This window comes from Trichosurus vulpecula, chromosome 1, assembly GCF_011100635.1.
Source record: "Trichosurus vulpecula isolate mTriVul1 chromosome 1, mTriVul1.pri, whole genome shotgun sequence".
Lineage (NCBI taxonomy): Eukaryota > Metazoa > Chordata > Mammalia > Diprotodontia > Phalangeridae > Trichosurus > Trichosurus vulpecula.
Window position 1 is genome coordinate 359,150,771 of NC_050573.1, and position 19,473 is coordinate 359,170,243.

Consider the following 19,473-nt stretch of genomic DNA (forward strand, 5'->3'; position numbering starts at 1 on the left):
TCAAGCTTCACTAATGTTTAGAAATGTTAACCTGTAAGCCATCAGATAACAGGAAGACCCACTTCATGATTGGAAATACTCTTGCTCACCAAATCAGCCAAAAGCAATGATCTGTCCTATCAGCTGCTTAGCTCAATGTTACAGTAGAACAGGGTAGGTAAAGGTGATTCATAACAACTTGAAATAAATCACCAAGTTAAAAAAAGTAATGAAATCTACATTTTAGATTGACAGCCAGTTAAATAAAGATAGTTGTTTCCGTAGTTTCATATATGACAAAATTTCCTACTAGCTTCATGTGAGCTAAGGAGATGCTATCCAGAGGCAGGTCATTTTATGTCAGTTTCATCTTGAATTGACTTTCTCTCCTCTCCAACTTTTTTTTTTCACAAATTTTGAAATAACATACATTAATTGCACCTAATATAATATTAAGTGGAAACCAAATGATGAGAGGAAATGATGTTTTAGACTAGCTAAAATACTCCCCCACCTCCATGCTAGGATGGATGTTTCCAAGTACCTGTTTTAAATGTTGTTGTTTCAGTCCTATCTGACTCATCATGACCTCCATTTGGGGTTTTCTTGGCAAAGATACTGGAGCAGTTTGCCATTCCCTCCTCCAGCTCATTTTCCAGATGACGAAACTGAGGCAAACAAGGTTAAGTGACTTGCCTAGGGTCACATAGCTAGCAAGTGTCTGAGGCTGGATTTGAACTCAGGAAGACTGACTCCAGGCCTGGCACTCTTTTCACTGCACCATTTAGCTGCTTCCGCAGTTATAGAGGACTGCAGTTATTCCCTTATTTACTTTGTGGTTATCAGTTAACCAAAACAACTAAGAAGCTAGCAGTCAAAGGACTATGAGACAAATATAATGGACATCTATGTGATTAACATATATGTTACAGAGAAAAGGTGACATTTGTGGTTCTGGTGGGCCACAATGTATATACCACACATAAAAAGATCCAAAGATGCTGAAAATACTTGCCATCTGGAATCTAACTCTGGACTACCTGCTTATGTGTAGAGTCACAACTCATTAGAGGCTGGCCTACCACCAGATCTGAATTTGTCACTTTTAAGGTAGGAAGACTGCTGACAATCATGGAATCACAGACCTGGTGGGAGGCACAAAAGTCTTTTGTTTTTCAGTTGTGTCCAAGTCTTCGTGACTCCATGGACCATAGATAGCATGTCAGGCCTTCTGTTCTCCATTATCTATTGAAGTCTGTCCAAGTTCATGTTTGTTGTTTCCACGACACTATCTATTCATCTCATCCTCTGCCATTCCCTTCTCCTTTGTCTGATATGGTGACCCTGCCTAACACTAAGAGCTCCTATACCCCAGTGCTCCAATACATCACCCATATGCATATTCCTTTCAATGACATAGTATGAACTGCCCCACTGGGGACCCAACTGGAACTGGCCAGTTGGGCAACGCAACTCTGTTCTTTCTTCCTTCCTTTTCCTGCCCTCCCCCTCCCCTCCCCTCCCCTCCCCTCTCCTCTCCTCTTCTCTCCTTCCTTCTCTTCACCCCTCTTCTCTCACTGTCCACATAGGGTATCATACCCTTATCTGTGGTTCTGGCCAAAGAACCCCTGAAACCATCCCAAGACATTATGAGCTATATTTCTTTCTTAAGGGCCATGCCTTAAGCCCAATTTACTCCTGTCATTGACTGGCCAACAATAGGTTCCAGCCCAAGCCCACTGGGTCATTGTTTGGGCCCTGATTTCTCAGAGTAAATATAAATAGCAATTATTTCTGTTTTGACCAGAAACCCTGAGGGTCTTCCTCTCCCAGACTGATTTTTTTTTGACTAGGTAAAAGAGGCCATTCTTTCCTTCATTTCTTACCTAGCCTTAATCACTGAAAGGTGCATTGCCTCGGTGAATCTGAGACCTGGGAAAGACCTTAGCTTAAAAAAGCCATGGTCTCCCACTACATCCAGAGCCACCTCCAGTGGTCCTGATCTATATCTTGCCACTGGACTCAGATGGCTCCAGGGGAGAAAGTGAGGCTGGTGACCTTGCATAGCCCTCTTTCACTTACATCCAATTCACCTGCAAGTTATGGCATCATCTTGCTGATGTCATGGTTCTCTTCAAGAACGACGGACAAACAACAAGACCCATACATCACAACCCAACCATTCCTACCTACTCTAATAAAAAAAACCAAATGACTACACGAAAAATTTCTACTCAATGCAGTTTATGTAACTTGTTAGTTAAAAAAGTAGTTAATTGAAGGAAAGAAAACATTTCTTGTATTTTTTTTGTCTAGACGTTTGATTTCAATAGTGTAGGGAAGTCCCAGTATGAAGCCTCCCTCTACAACCATGCAGATGAGAAAATCATCTGTAAATTATAGTTATTCAGTCAGTTAGCAGGCATTTTGTTAGTTAGTAAGCAATTACTATGTGCAAGGCTTCGTGATAAATGCTGGAGATACAAAGAAAAGCTAAAGACAGCCTCTGCCTTCAAAGAGCTCACAGTCTAATAGAAGGGACATCATTCAAACAACTATGTACATGCAAGATATACATGATAAATTGGAGATAGTTAATAAGGAGAAGGCACTAGCCTCAGGTGGTAATAGAAAAGCCTTAAAATCCTAGAGAGTTCCTTTTCTGGGGGGAGATGGGATTGAAGGATTAAGTAATAAAAACAAAATTATCTAACATATATAGTGCCTATTATGTGCCAGGAATGGTACTAAGTGCTTTCAAATATTGTCTCATTTGAGTTTCACAACAACCTTGTGAGGTAGGTGCTATTCCCATTTTACGGATAAGGAAACTGAGGCAAACATAGGTGAAGTGACTTACTCAGGGTCACATAGCTAGTAAATATCACTGTCAAGATTTGAATTCAGGTCTTCCTGACTCCAGGCCCAGCATTCTATGCACTATAGTGCCACCTAGTGACTGATCTAGGTTCACAAAGGCAATATATGTCAAAGTTAGAATTTGAACACTGGTCTTTCTCACTCTAAAGTCAGCTCTATCTGTAACATCATGCTACCTCTCAAGATGATCACTTGCTTCTGTGATTTTTATCAAGAGCTATTTTGATAACTCTTCCCTCCTCTCCCCACTGACTCATATCATGATCCCTCCATAGCTTACTGGACCAGCCATGTAAGTTACTAGGGCCAAAAATGTCACCACCTGTCCCAGTGATGTGGCTCTCTGAATTTAGTTGGGCTGGTCTTCAGATGACAGACACATGCAGACTGTTGTTGGAGCCCTCCCTACTCGGGAGTCTTCCCATCTTGTTAGGACCTGTTAGAACTTGCATTCCCCTGGCCTAGGACTTGAAGAACCCAGGGTCACCTCTAAGCTAGGAATAAGGCAACAGAATGGCATTGAATAGCTGCGATTATACTAATTGTTTCCAAAATTAAGCAATATCTATAGTGAAAACCATGGAAGCAATTTCCTGTCAGATGTGCAGATCCTACTAGGTAAATAGATCGTCTATGTTTATGAGAACCACAAAGTAAGAATTTACCATTCAGATGAAAGCCCTAAGAGCCCATGAATTTTGTTGAAGCACTTCTACATTGGAGTTCTGCACACGTCACAAAATTTAAAAGCCTATGTGTAATTTTTTCTTCCCCGTCTCAGGTTTTACAAGTGAACATCTTTTAATATAATTTTCTTTTGAAATACTTAATCCCAAGGTAGGCCCAGAGCTTTTCTTAATTGCTTCACAGACTTAGCGCTATAATGGACATCAGAGGTCATCTTGTTCAATCCTTCATTTTACACATTAGATGAGGTAACTGAGGCCCAGAAGAATGAAGTGGCTGGCCCAAGTTCACACAAAGATTTAAGTCCAGGTCTTCTAACTTCAAATCTAGTTTTCTTCCTGGAATACTACACTGCCTCCAGTGACTACATCTACATGTCTTACCTAGCAGGAAGAGGCAGAAAAAGAAATTCCAATCAAAATAACTAGAAAATGTATAAAATGTTTGGGAGTTTACCTACCAAGAAACTACATAAACATAAATGGTCTTTACAGAAAAGAAAAAAAGGTGCCCCTAGATAATTGGAAAGACATTCATTACTCATGTTTGGGCTGCACCAATATAATAAAAAGAACAATACTATCTAAGTTAATTTATTTATTCAGTGTCATACCAATCAAACCACCAAAGGATTACACTGTAGACCTAAAACAAAAAGAAAACCAAAATTCATCTGCAGAAACAAGAGGTCAAGAAACTCAAGGGGAATAATGAAAAAAAAAAGTAAAGGAAGGAGCCTGTCAATACCAGATCTGAAACTGTACTACAAATCTGTAACTGTCAAAAACTATTTGATATTGGTTAAAAAAATAAAGAGACTGATAAGTGGAATAGATTAGACACACAACATACAGAAGAAAATGAATGTAGTATCCTGGTGGTTGATAAATCCATGAAAACTCCAGTTCTTTTTAGAGAGAACGTTAAGTCTTTAAGATGGAAAAGGTTTGGGGATGTGTATGGGAATCCAAAGGTTGATACAAGAACCAATGGGATGCTACAAGAAAAGAGAGCATCTTGGAATAAGAGTCAACACTGGCACTTAACACCTCCATGGTCTCCAAGATGCCTCTTCCCATTACAATAGAAGGAGAGATAGTGTAACTTGCAGCAGAATCAGATGCAGCTTGCAGACTTCTGGCCAACTGCCTCACTGGCCAAAGTTGCATATTCTTGTGCCTAGAAGGACTCCAGGCAGGTGTTAGCTCTGCCTTCCAGCCAAACCAATAATTTAAAAAAAAAATCTGTCCTGGGGAAAGATAGAAGATAGAGCAGCTGGTCATGAGGCAGGACATCATCATCACTTTGAGTGATCGAAAGAGGGGCCTCAAATTCTCCCCCTTCAAGCTCTTTGATGTTTTGCTAGAGCAGATGGCAAATCCAATTAACCAACTGTTTGAGAAAATGCCCAACCATCCTCCCTCCCCCATTCCTTAAAAACATCCCCCAACCAACCTCTTCTCCTGCTTATAACCTATCCACCAACCTTCTCTTTGCCCTTGTAAAACTCTTTACTATTTCATTTGGAGTGAAAGGAAATTAGTGCTCAAAGCTTGAATTGCATTTAAATACATTTTCTTTTACTGATGAATACAAGGGAAACACTTTTACAAGGGCTATTAAAATTGGATATTTGGGACAAGGTTAAAAAAAAAAGCCCACCCTCTTTTCCAACTAAAACAACACGGAGGAATTATAGTAATTGGCTTTGGGAATGAAAGGAAAAAAGGCACAACCCTCCTTTCCCCCCAGCCCTACCTCCAACCTAAAATCCCTTCCAGGGGGAAAAAAGGGTTCAGCATGTAAAAATGTGGGTTAACAATATGGCGACACTGACACACCCCAGCTGGGTGTTAGAAAGCTTTCTCAAATGTAGGGGGAGGGGAACAAAAGTACAGCAACAACTAGGTTCATTGAGAAGTTCATGACCATTCCAGAAGAATGTATAATGTGGTAGGAGAACTCTTACTTGATCTCAGAAGTCTGTGTTGAACTTTTATGAACTGAGGGAGAAAGTTTAAATTATAAGATCTCACCCTGAGGAAATTTTTATCCTTCCTAAAGTAAAGAAATTCAGTGCAATGAAGTCCTTCCCAAGAGAGGAGTTCATTAGCTACAGAGGGTCAAAGAAGATCTGAAAGCTTTAGGACTAGGACTTCTTGGGAGGCAGAATGGTCTGAGTACAGAGCTTTCTCTACTATATCATTACATCCTCCATCACAGAAACCATCAGGGTCTCCAGTGCCACAGGGTACCTGTTCCCCATATGTGTAGAAGGGCCTGTTATAACCAAGAAATTCCAGTGTGCTACACGTTGAAAACTTCCTTTGGAATACCAACCATTCTCTAAACTAGTGGTATCAGACTCAAATAGAAATGGATCTTTATGGGTTGTTTATTGACTTAGAAAACCACAAGTTAACATTATCCATGCTGTATTGCATTTTAAATTTATTTTGCTAAATACTTCCTAATTATATTTTAATCTGGTTTGGGCCAAACTTGGGAGTTTTGCAGACCACAGGGCTGTGAGTTTGACACCTCTGCTCTAGGCCAGATGTTGTCAAAACTTTTGGTCTCAGTACCCTTATATATTCTTAAAAATTATGGAAGACCCTGTCCAAAGAGCTCTTGTTTATATGGGCTACAACTATTAATGCTTATGATATTAGAAATTAAAATACCTTGGCATTATTATTAAAATAGTTTTGGCCTTATGGACCTCCTGAATGGGTATCAGGGACCACCTGGGGTCTCTGAACCAAATTTTGAGAACTGCTATTCCAGACTGATGGAATGAATGAGGCTGGGATGATGGCGGGAAAAGATGATGACATTATAAGAGGATGGGAGGGGCACCTACAAGTCTCAGAGAAGAGAACCAAGCCACACCTCTGCTTAGCGGGTCAAAGCCAAATCCAAAGGTTATAATGAGCTGGTTTTTGTTCCTTATGCTGCTTTGCTTCTACATTTATGATTTTGGAAATTGAACCAAGGCAAATCTAGAATAGACTCTTCTTTATTTCCATGTGTAAGTGAAAACAAAGTTTCTCTGCCTAATGAAGAGGTTTTTTTTTTTCTGGGAAAGCTAAGAATTCTGTTTCAACTTCTTTGCTCCATGTAAAAGAAATGAGAAGAAAGTGTAGTCCTGTCACATAACTGATAGATGTCAGCAGACATTAGGAGGCAACCATTACTCCAGGCTGTACTATACTTTAAAAAAATGAAAAATAAAAAAACTCCAAACCCTGGGAGAAGTGGGGGGGGGGTTGTCTTCTTTCCCTTTTTGCTCTATTCTGTCTTGTGGATTCTAACTTCACTCCAAACAACACAAAGTTTAAACTCCAACATGAAAGGGTTTTTGTAACCTCACTACAGGGACTTTTCTACAAGCTTCTAAGAGCAACTAATGGAGGGGAGAAGCCAAAAAATAAAAAAGGACAACAAGAATCCCTTGGTCCCTCATTGGAAAAGATGATGGATGCTGCTGGCTTAACAGGCCTATCCAATAAGAAGACAATTTTTAAAAGAGGTGGCATCCCTGAGCAATTAGAATTTGGTAGAAAAGAGATTAGAATTTAGAAAAAGGAAGGAGAAGATCTGCACTAAGTGTCCTGACATACAATCTTTGATTCCTCTTTTTAAGAGCAGCCCCGTGGCTTCCCTGGGCACTGATCCATCCTCCAATATGTTCCTCACCTGCAGGAACTTCTGCCAGATGAAAACTCAAACAGAGAACAGAAGAGACTACAAATGGAATGATTTGAAAGGAAGGGAAAAACAGAACTCCCTCCAGTCCAAGAGGTAACTAACTAACTGTGAGTAGAATGAAAATAGCTGCTGACCAATCCTCCAGAAGTAATAAAAACAGAGAGCTGATGTTCTTTTTTCCTTCTTCTCACCCGTCAGTGGACAGAAGAGCACCTGGCTGCCTGGGAGAGAAGTCAAAGTTGAAAGGAACCTGTGGGAAACTAAACAAGACTAAGGAGGGCAGAACAGATGTCCTATAGAAATGGGCAGTGGCAGTATGAGAGGGAGGCTCAGCAATCAAAAGACCTGAGTTCAAATTCCATCTTTGTTGCTCATTCCCTGGGTGACCCTGGGCAGCCCACTTCATCTGATTTCCTCTTCTATAAAATAAGAGGATTGGAAGAGATGGCCTCGGAGATGGTGATATTTGGGACTCGGTAGATCCAGTTTTGAATTTGAAGTCACTCCTCCATTTGGATCTGTACCGCTTACTGAGCACATTTTTCACTTGCTTTGCCTTGGAAGACAGGGGTTCTTAGATTACTTGTACTCACGTCTGATCTAAAATTAACATGTGAGGCAAGGGGCATGACGTCTTGTAGCCATCAATGATATTTTCTAAAAAGTTCCTCAGAAGTAGGAAAGAGATTCAAGTTGGGGCCCCTCTATGAATAAATCCTTTGAGTTGCCTGCTTCACCACAATGCCCATAGGATCTCCGCAAGGGGAGTGCTCAGCAATACCTTTCCTCTCTTAGAAACAACTGTCAGGTCTCGTTCAACTTGGTAACAAACCACACACTAACACTGGCAGGGTGCCGTGACCGCATTTCATTCTGGACTTCCATAGAGTTCTGGATAATATTTCTCTAATAACTTCACAAGATTATATAAAGCTTTTCCTTCTAAATCTAGTTAGTTTTCTGAAGTCAGTTTATGGTTTCCTCACAAACCCTACTCAAACCCAAACTGGGAGAGGTTTTTGTAAGACACCTGCAGGATGTAACTCAGCCCTGTCCAGTTTGGGTCATTTTCCTTTGAAACGTAAGCACTGATTCAACCTGGTTTGCTTTCATCAACTCCTGGTTCCTGTTGGAATGACTCTGTGTACACTTCCAGGTTATTTCGGAAAGCTCCAAATGTCAAGAGATAAACTGTGCCTGACTCCGATTCAAAAACTTTTTTCCATTTAAAAAGGCAACAAGAAGAAGAAGTTGGTAACTCCCAGAAGCTAGCCAAAAAGACAGAAATGGCTTCCTTTCATCAATGGAGAAACAGCATTACAGCATGTCTAGCAAGAACAAATATAGTAAGTGAGGGACATGAAACTAAATCAAACGAGCAAGGAAGAGATACAGAGAATGTAGCCAAAAGGGGGCTTTCCATGCCAAGGAGCCTCTGTGAATCTTTCCACTGCCCTCCCTTTCCCTCCCCTCTTACAGAAGAGGGAAGGCTATTAAATTCTTTAAATCAATTCGATGAAATTGAGAGTTCTGAATCTGGGGCTGCGAACTAAAAAAAAAAATTGATAACTACTTTGGTGAAATTATTTATATTTGTAATCCTATGTATTTTATGCATTTAAAAACATTCTGAGAAAGGCTTCACCAAAGGGACCCATGACACAAACATTGGAGAATTCCTGAATTAAGCAATTTAACAAATATTTATTAAGTTTCTATATGTGTAAGGCACTGGGCTAAATGCTGAGGAATACTCCTAGAATCAGCCAGATTCTACCAATAGAGACTTCTTCCACCAACAGAAATCACAATCAGTCTGACTCAGTATATAAGGAGTTGATCAAGGCATAAAAAAGTTAAGTGACTTGCCCAGAGTTACAAAGCTGTCAGAGGCAGGGTTTGAACCCAGGTCTTCCAGATTCTAAGTCCATCATTACATCTGTTACAGTTGGCTGCCCACTTGTCTGGGAATACAAAGTTTAAAGAATGCCATAGTCCCTTCCCTCAAATGGTTTTTACATTCTAAGAATAGTTTTTATTTTCAGAGTGGATCTCTGGCTCATTTACCGACTAGCCCTTACCAGGGGTCATAGAGGTGGTACGGTGTATAGAGCACTAGGCTTGGAGTCAGGAGAACCTGAGTTCAAATCCAGTCTCAGACATTTACTAGCTGTATGACCCCGGGCAAGTCACTTAACCCTGTTTGCCTCATCTGTAATAAGGAAATGGCAAACCGTTCCTGTATCTCTACCAAGAAAACCCCAAATGATGTCACAAAGAACATGACTGAAAAACAATTCAACAGCCTCACCAGACAGACAGGTAACAGAATTTATTGCTCCCTTTGGGAAAGTTCTGTGCTGCTCATAGTATGGAAAGTATAAAATTACCAAAAAAAAAATCCCAACTCCTATCTTGAGGTTCTCATCACTGAGCTGTATTATTTCTTTGGGAAAAACAGATACAGACTGAGACAGAGAGACTTTCCCAGAGTCTGGATATATAAACACTCAAAGTCCCCCAAAAGCTTTATCAACTGAGTACCCTTATCAGCTAAGGAGATAAGGAAAGAAGGCGTGAAAGATCCAGAAACTATCGGATCAAATGATTTGTTTATGAATTCCACTGGGTCTCTCTTCTGCTGGGTCCCTTTACTTCAGCCCTGTATTCCATACACAGATAAGCAAGAGGTAACAGGTAGATAAATGTGAATAACGGAGGTATATGGGCTAAAACTGGGGTAGTATACGGGCCTGAGGGCCCCTTTAGGTGGGCCCACAGGCCCACCTTTTTCTGTTTTCCTGAACGTATGAAGATTTAAGTTATGGTTGGCTAGTTTCTAAAGAAATGGCAGGAATTCTCTCAAACATTAATATTCCACCAAGTTTAGATGAGAGCCCAGATGTTTTCAGCCACCAGGAATAACTTTAAAGAAGTAATAGTCAAGACATCTATAGTAATATTCTCCTCATCATTTAGCATAGCTGTTCACACATCACAGGTACTTCCAAATTAGAACTAAAACCAAACCTTATTAACAACTGTCATACCAAACAGGCATATGCTCAATAGATTTCAATTGATAACAATAATATTTTTATAGAGCTTTAGACTTGTAGTGTTTTACAAATGTTATCTCACTTAATCCTCATAACAGAGGCTGGTGCAACTATCATCCCCATTTTGCAGATGCTGAAAATGAGGCAGACAGAAGTTACGGAGTTAGTAAGTATCTAGGGCCAGACTTGAACTCACATCTTTCTGACTCTCTCTTGGTCTAAGACTCTATAGCTGCCTTTGTGATTGACCCCCAAAAGCATGTTATCAAAAGATTATGGCACCAATGATAAACAGCATAATCACTATTTCCATTGAGAAAGAATAAATCACTAAAAGTGAAGAGAGAAGTCTCAATAGCTTATGTCCACCATAGCTCTAACCTTTAATGACTTTTAAAAGGGCTTTACATAAATCCTCAAAAAAAAAGACTTATGAGATGGGAACCACAGGTATCTCACAGATGAGGAAATGTAGACTCAGAAAGTTAGCTGACTTACCCATGGTCACATAGCCAGCAAGGGTCAGGGGTGGGATTTGGACTGAGGTCTCCCAGGATGCAAAGTACATTCTTCTTTTCAGTATTCCACATTGTCTTCTCATATGACCTACAAAATCTTGATGGTTGCTAGAATTTTATCTGTTGAGATCTATTGAGAACATCATGAGATGTTCATTTCCCAAGTTTAATGATTTTTTTCTCCTGAAAAGTATATAGTCCTGTATGGAAAATCTGTCAAGTTGTCTGGAAGTTGACTGTGTATTAGTCCTAGTTAAACCATAATCCCAGATTTTACTATAATATTCCATTCTGGACCATAATGACTCACCATGATCTTAGAGTCATTTTTCTAGTAGCAGAGATGGATTTATGCCAATCATCCATACTCCCACCCAGTTGTTCTTCCTAGCACCCAAGGAAACTTTGCAAAGAATGTTATACAGACCTGGATGGGGAGTCTGTGTTCTGAGAACACAGGGATTGTGGGACCTTCGACCATATTTTGATTAGCACCATATATTAAACAACTTCACTAAGTGAACCCAAATCTTTTAAGTGTAATAATTTGCTATTTGCATTTGTAATAGTTCCTTTAAAATTAGGCCTCTTTTTAGATAGAGGGCAACTTACAGGCCATGTATTCATGAGTACACAAGGGGGATGATGGTTCTCCTTCAAAATCTGAATTTCTGATAGTTATAATAGGCCTTATGTTCTTTTAAGGAAAAGCAATATGTAAGTTCTTAACTAATAAAACTAAAATTCTGTAGGTAAATAAGCCACAAATATAAAAGTGACAGAGAAAGAAAACAAACTGTTACTCAGTTGGCACAAAATTTTTGTGTATATTGGCCGTTTGTTTCCTGCCTATGAATTTTTTTTTCTCAAAAACTTCCAAAAATCAGCTAATAAAACCATGGCAAATGATGCAGACTAGCTGGAGGGGAGTTGATATTACAGCTCAAGAGCTCTTTGCTTTTAGAAATTGGAATTTTCAGCCCATTGACTCATATACAACATAGGACATTTTCTCATATTACCTCTCCTTTCTGGACACCAGAATTTGTCAGTTTGTAAAATAGCTAATCTCATAGACACATGCCATCTCCAAAAGCAGGAAATAGTTCATAGCATTTACATGTGGAAGAAATCTTTCAGATCCAATTTTATAGTTTTAGAAACAAGAGAGGTTGGATGACTTGAAAGGTCACACAGCAGAGTCAGGATTTGAACCCAACTCTCCTGAATCCAAATTCTGTGCTCTTGTCACGTACCATAGCCCATTTGTCCAATCTGCTTTGGAAGACAGCTCTTCCTTTTACTTTGTTTTTTTTTCATATCTGTCTTTCATGGGAAATTGAAAGACCACTTTTGAGTTATTTGGGATAATTCCTTTGTGTCAGCAATGTTCTCTGGTGAAATATGATGTCATTGCTATTTCTTGTTTCAATTACCCCTCATTTAAAAAATTTCTTTAAAGTTCCAAACTAAGACTATAAACTTTCCCAACCAGGAGCTAGTTAAATCCACTCTGAGTATAGATCTCCTCTTCACTAGCTAAAACCTCAGTGCTTTTCAGTGGCAGGGTCATTATTTTTAGAGGCCCGTATGTCAAACATAAATGTGACTGTGTCTGAGTGACAGTGATGAATATACATATATTACTTCTCTCCATAGGCCACTTGATATATGCAACACTTTCAGTCCATATTTTCTTAATTTTCAAACCATCTTAATCTTTTAAAAAGGAAATCACTCTGGAGGAGCTATCATCAGCTTAGAGGGAGGTGTCTTGGGGACCTTGCTGAACCAGACAACACTTAGAGGGCCTTCTTCCTTCTCAGAATGGTATGTAACAAAAACTGGGCTAGATGATCTATCGCCAGGGTCCTTCCTTGCAGGTCTTACATCCTATGACCTTATGGAATTCGATCACACAAGATAAACTGCAAATGAAACCTCAGTTCTTCAGAGAACTCTTAGGGTGCCAAGATGCCACTCTTCATCACTTTAAGAAAATACCTAATTTTTCTATGTAACCTTAGACCAGCCCACTCATGCCTTGTAACCTTAGGTTACCACACCTTCCTCATCAGTGAAATGGATAAGGCCCTTTCTGCTTCCAACACTTAGTGATTCTTTGTCTCTCTATTAAACCATTCTGCCAGGATCTTTATATTATACTTATTGTCCCTAGCAGATGTGACTAAAGATAGTTTTGCGGCTGCCCATTCTAATAACCAGACAATTGTCAGCTGGGCCATTTCCTAGAAGGGCTATTATATTGTGCCATCTCCCTCTGCTTTTGTCAAGCAGACTTCACCATAATATTTGGCCAGTCAATTAACATTTATTAAATGCCTACTATGTGCCAGGCACTGTAGTAAGCAGTGAAAATACAAAAGGAAGCAAATAAGGGAGACAATAAACAAATAAAGAAGAAATAATTCAAAGCAGGGAGACACTAGAATTAAGAGGGGTTGGGAAAAGCTTTCTGTAGAAGATAGGATTTTGGTTGGGACTTGAAGAAAACCAGAGACACCAGGAGGTGGAGATTAGGAGGGAGGGTATTCTAGGTGTAGAGGACAACCAGAGAAAGTGCCCAGAGACTAGAGATGGAATCTTGTTCTTGGAACAGCCAGGTGGCCAGTGGAGAGTATGTGGCAGGAAATGAGGTGTAAGATGATTAGAAAAATAGGGAGGTGGGGCAGGCTAGGTTATGAAGGGCTTTGAACTTCAAAAAGAGGTGAATGAAGGATAGATTGGAGTGGGGAGAGACTTGAGGCACATCAGCAAGTTGAACAATGAGCTGAAAATAATAAAATGAAACTTAACAGGAATAAATGTAAAGTTTTGAACATTGGTTCAAAAAATCAAGAGTCTAAGTACATAGTGAAGATCTGTCCTAATAATCTGTAGCAATTAGTGTGGAAAAGGCTAAGGGATTTAATTGGACTGAAAGCAAGCTCATTATGGTCCACTGCAAATACACTGCCAAAGAAGGAAAGGCTTTACTAGTGGAACACCCACATTTTTGAAGGTGACAATCTCTGTTCTCTGAACTAGTTGGCATATACGTGGAGGATTTTGTACAGTTCTAGCTAGCATCTTAAGACAAACAGTGATAAACTGGAGTACGTCACAAGGATGAGGAAAGGCTTGAAAACTATGGTGTATGAGGAACAATTAGCACAACTGAAGACATTTTCCTATCCTTCAAAAGAGAAGCAGAACATGATACTTGTCTTTATGTGTGTGAAGGGCAGTGATAGGGAAGAGGGACCTATGTAGCTCAGGAAGAAAGAAGTAGGCTAACCTAGAAAATTAGTAAATAAGAAGCTCATTAGGGACAAGAACTGTCTTTATTTTTGTCTTTGTAGCCTCTGTGCCTGACTGATGAAAGTTTGAGGGAGCAGATTTCAGCTGCACAGAAGGAAGAACTTTGTCGCAATGAAAGCTAGTCAGAAACGGAATGAATTGCTTTGGGAGATAGTTCCCTGTAACTGGAGGGGTACAAGCAGAGGATGTCATGCATGTTAGAGAGGGATTCTTGAATCAGGTAGAAGACTAGACTTGAAGGTCTTTTTCAACTCCAAGATTCTATGGGTTTAAGAAGAGTATGAGCATAAGCTTTTCATATCTGCCATAGTTGAGACTTTTTTTTTCTCTTCAAGAAACACTGACCCTTTTAAAACAATCCTAAATTCAGTAAGATGCAGCACAATAACACACATTAGTCATGATAATCAATTCAAATTTTCAGAGGGCTACAATATCAGATACACTTGGGTGAAAAATACTTGAATCTTACTTGTTTGAACCTGCTTCTCCTCTTATTTTCCCTCCACGCCCTATTCAGAACAAGCAGTGAACTTACCTTTATCTAATAGATAAGTTTCCCAAGGCATTTATTATTGATTTGATCACACCCTATGGAGCAGTTAATAAGTGCTTTGTCACATGTACTAGCTGTGTGACCTTGGACAAGTCACTTAACCCCAATTGCCCTGCCAAAAAAAAAAAACAAACCAAAAAAAAAGTACTTTGTTTTCAGATAAGGGAGGAGGAGCTAGGGAAGATAGAAAAAGACCTAATGTCATAAAGGAAAGAGACTTAATAGCTAGTTAGGAAGTCTTTACATAACCAGTAATCTACAACTACCCCTTCTCTAACCCTGAATACTAGTTTTTATGGGCCATTTAAAAAATTGTGCTTTTTTTTAAATTGAGGAAGTTAATGACATATAAATGAGAGCTAGATAAGATGTATAAGACCAAGCTGTGGGAGAGGAGAGAGACAGAAAGGGGGCGGGGGAGAGGGAGAGAGAGACAGAGAGACAGAGACAGAAAGAGACAAACAGAGAGACAGACAGAGAGTCAGAGAGAGACAGAGACAGAAACTCAGAGAGAGACAGAGACACAGAGACAAGGACACAGAAATAGACAGATACAGAAAGACACAGAGAGTGCACAAAATTGATTGGTTTTCAACATTTCGCTATCACCCTGGGACAATATGTAATCCACAGAAAAGAAGCAGACAATAATTTAATTCTGCCAAAAATAAGAATAGGTAAATGGTCTTAAGATAAGTTTATAGATGGAGAAAAATGTTGAGAAATAGTATATAGGTACGTCCTGTAAATTTTAAGAACATTTACATAGTTGGTAACTTTTAAAATGTTATCATCTTTGCAAATATTTAGTTTAGTAAGATTTTTGTGTTCCCTATGTAGAAAGTGGTAGAACGTATCAGCACAAATCTTATTCTAGAATCTTTGTGCTTGATACGTTCTACCACTTTCAATACGTGATTGGATAAATTGGTGTGTATGTATACATACACACACAGATGCACCCACATACCTGCCTGGCCTAACCATACACACATACACATACACACACACATACACACACACACACACACACACACACCTATACACATACACTCCTAATATATCACATTGTAACTTCAGTTTCAGGGAACTACACTAGTGTTATGCCCACAGCAGTAAATGACTTTAAATGACTGATAACTATACAAATAAACATAACATACAGACTAGAAGGATGATGGTCCTTTTGAAAGCTGCTAGTGTCTCAGCCAATGCTTGTCTTAAATGATTTAGGTTCAGACTCATTTATGGGAAGAGGGCAAGACTAAATGCTCTGGAGATCAGTTTCATCAGCACCGTCTTGCAATCCCATTAAGTATCATGCCATAAAATCCACTGGAGAGTTTGAGGAGGTGTGTTTGGGGGGGAAGGGGGGAAAGGGAGGGGGTGAGTTACTTGGTTTGGCAGTCCACATTGATCACACTAATGGGAGGACTGCCAAACAGTCATTTCATTCTGCCTGGGGACAAAAATTTGGTGGGTCCTGTTTACCAGATGTTGTCTCCACACATGAACAAATGTGCTGACTCCATGTGCCTGCCATCCACTTTGGCCATACAATCTGAGCTTATGAATGAATCCAAGCCAACTATATTTTTTTTGGTAGAGCCTAATCTGGCCACGATTGTATGAGCCATCCTTTATGCTCCATTGATACTGCCTGAAAGCTGACTCTAGCATCTGAAAGAAATGTTAAAGAACCACCTCCCCTTTCATTTTCTATAAATGAATTTTCCTATCTACTTCCAGTCAGTTTATGCACATAGGCAAATACAGAGGTGAGGCTCTGGCAAAACTCAGACAGCATAACAATGTCTGACACTAATCTAATACTTTACAGGTATGATCTTATCTGAACTATACAACAATGCTATGAGGTATGGGGATTTAGTATCATCATTTTATAGGTGAGGAAACTGAGGTGCAGAGAGATTAAGCAACTTGTCCATAGTCACACAGTTAGGAAGCAGCAGCATTTGAACTCAGCATCTGAATTTTGAGTATTCCATCAATCGATCACTCAATCAAGCATTTATTAAATGTCTAAGATATCCACAGGGGACATAGAAGCTGAAAATGAAACAATCCTTGCTCTCAAGTAGCTTACACTCTACCACAAGACCATGATGCCCCTACTAAAGGGGAGATCCCCTCTACTTTAGAAAATACTCCTCTATACCCAAAACACCTACCAATATGCTTCATTACATCTAAATCAGGGGTTCTGAACCTTTTTTATGTCATGGATCTCTTTTTCAGTCTGGTGAAGCCTATGTATGGACCCCTCAGAATAACATTTCAAGTACATAAAATAAAATACAGAAGATCACAAAGGAAATTAAAATTATATTGAAATATAGTCACCATTTTTTTAAAAAGTATGTTCACAGACCACAGATTAGGAACTCTTGAAACTGTATATTTCAAAGGGAGGGTGGGGAGAACAAGGAGAAGAATAAAGAAAAGAGAAAAAAGGTCCAGTTACACTTCATGCAACAAGGAAACTCCCATGGAATGAACCATGACTGTGAATGCATTTCCAATACATGTTAGAGCTTAATCAAAGGTTCCATCTAAAGTCTAGCTATGCCAGCCAGAAGTCTCCATTAACCTCCTAGACCCATGAGTCTTCCCTTCTCTTCCAAAGAATATGATCTCTTTGGTCAGGAAGAAGAGGTAAAGTAGGCGACAACTGAGGGCATTTGCTCTACTAAATGTCTCCAGGCTTTAGCATGGTTGGTAAATGCTAGGCACTGGCATTCTTACTTTGATTCAAATACAAAAAGGCATTTTTGTTTCCACTTTACAACTAAAAACCTTTACAACTAAAAACTCGATGTGCTATTGAGGTTGTTGTACCCCTCTATACTTCCACAAATGTCTTAAATCTTCTTAGTCCCACAAGTGGCAAGCAGTAATTTGGAGAAAGTGTGACACTGAATCACCAGGTACAGATACTTTATACTTCTGATGCATAATTTCACAATAGGAACCAGCTCCCTCCCTATTACTTCTGAATACAATACTGGGGTTTCTAGTGAGGGTATAAGAAGAATAATTCCTTATCTCTGGAAGAAGCTGGAGCACCAGCATGAGCTTATCACTAGAAAGGAATCAAGCGGATAGAACGTAAGGTCTTTCCCCTGCCCTGTTAGGCAGATGCCGAAACGAGGCGGGATGGATGGTAGCGTCTCTCACCTGTTTGTCTCTCGACCTGTGCTCGCCGACTCCAAACCTGTCTCCTTCTTCCAAACCTTTACGGTTGCTCACGTAGGAGTTCACCACAAAGCTGTCCCCTGCAACACCCGGTCAGCACCGGACACACGGGAAACAGACAACCCAAAGGAAAGGGGGGAAGAAAACTATTAATAAAGGCAAAAGCACACATTTCCTAGTGGTTACAAGATGCGCTGCCAGTGACAAGCCAGAGGCAAGAGGCAAGAGGCAACCGGACCTCCGACTCTCAATCTACCGGCTCGCACCGGATTGGGGGATGTTCGGAGGGGGGGTCGTATGGGCGGGGAAATCCTATTACTGGAGAGAGCCTGACGGGGAGACGCAGCCAGGAGGGGCTCACCCAGTCTAAAGTGAGGTCCCAAGGTAGCTAGCAGCCTTTCCCCGCCACGGTTTAACTATTTCCTAAACCGCTCTCCAACCCCAGCGGAGAGAAGCGAAATATACAGAATCCCGTCTCTTCCAAGAGAGTAAAATCACTCGTCTTTCAGATTCCCATATCAAAGGGAGATCAAAGATTCTCCTTCCGGGGGTAGGAAAAGGTAAGATTTACGGTCGGAGGAGACGACTCACCCCGAGGGCTCAGGAGATAGCCAGGGTTACTTATTAACTCCTCCTAATCCTCCCGAGTCAGTAAGCCAAGCAGAAAGGAACCACAACGGCTGCAGGGAGAGCAGCATCTTCTCCCCAGGACCAAAGGCAGCATCCTCATCCCTCCTCCCGAACACCCATATGGAAGCGAAGGAACGGAACGAAATGCAGACCCGGCTAGCACCCAGCAGGCCCGCTTCAGGCAATCCGCAGCAACAGCCCCTGTCGGGTCGCCAGTCCATCCACCCTCCCACCCCAGCTTCCTCTTTCCTCTCACCTTCTGGGTTTTCTCTTCTCTTGCATGCTGCTGTCGCCAGTTGGCAAAGGCAGAGTAGAAGAGAGGAAGAGAGACGAGAGGTGGGGAGCCGGGGGGGAGGGAGAGGAGAAGGGAAAAGGGGGAAAACACAGTTGAAATGTCTTGTTTTTCAACCCTCAAAAGGATGCAACATCCCGATGTAAAGTGCCCATCGCAATCCCTCCCTCCTTAACACACCAACCCCAGGAGCCCTCTCCCCTGCCCGCTTCCCAACAGCAGCAAGAACTCCAGTGCTTACCGTGTTTGGACTGAAATTTCCCCATTCCGCTCTCCACACTCTCTTCTCTTGCCAATGCAGCCCGTTCAATTCGTCCGCCTCTTGCGGGAGCCTCTTCTTCCCCCAGGGTTCCCACCCTTCCCACCCACCCACCCCCAGCTCTTCTTTGCGGGTCTGCAGCCGCTACCGCTGCCCGCGACGCAGATTCCCGGCTCGGGACAAGGCGATCATTCAGGTGCAGATTTGTAATCCAAAAACCAGAGGGGAAGCCCGAAAGATCCACATGGAATCCGCTCAAGGAAAGCGACCGTGAGCAGCAGCCTTTTCCGTGGTCAGTCTTTCTCTCGCTGGCTAGCTCGCTCGCTCCCCACGCTCAGCTCAGCCCGGGGTCCTAGGTCTTTGGG

The 19,473-nt window shown here is 40.9% G+C and overlaps 1 protein-coding gene across 2 annotated transcripts in view; it reads right to left on the reverse strand.

The window, feature by feature from the left end:
* NKD2 (NKD inhibitor of WNT signaling pathway 2) overlaps nt 1-19,181 on the reverse strand; it is a 105,438-nt gene extending 86,257 nt beyond the window's left edge. Inside the window, exons 1-3 of one of the 2 annotated variants that reach the window (XM_036741645.1) lie at nt 19,091-19,181; nt 18,814-18,840; nt 17,910-18,007 (exon numbers count right to left, since the gene is read on the reverse strand). In XM_036741645.1, the coding sequence (XP_036597540.1) occupies nt 17,910-18,007; nt 18,814-18,840; nt 19,091-19,115 (150 nt within the window). In that variant the 5' untranslated portion in view covers nt 19,116-19,181. Of the gene's footprint in view, nt 1-17,909; nt 18,008-18,813; nt 18,844-19,090 lie in introns of both variants that reach the window. The other variant, XM_036741644.1, reaches the window with a different exon arrangement.
* Between the last annotated feature and the right edge of the window lie 292 nt (nt 19,182-19,473).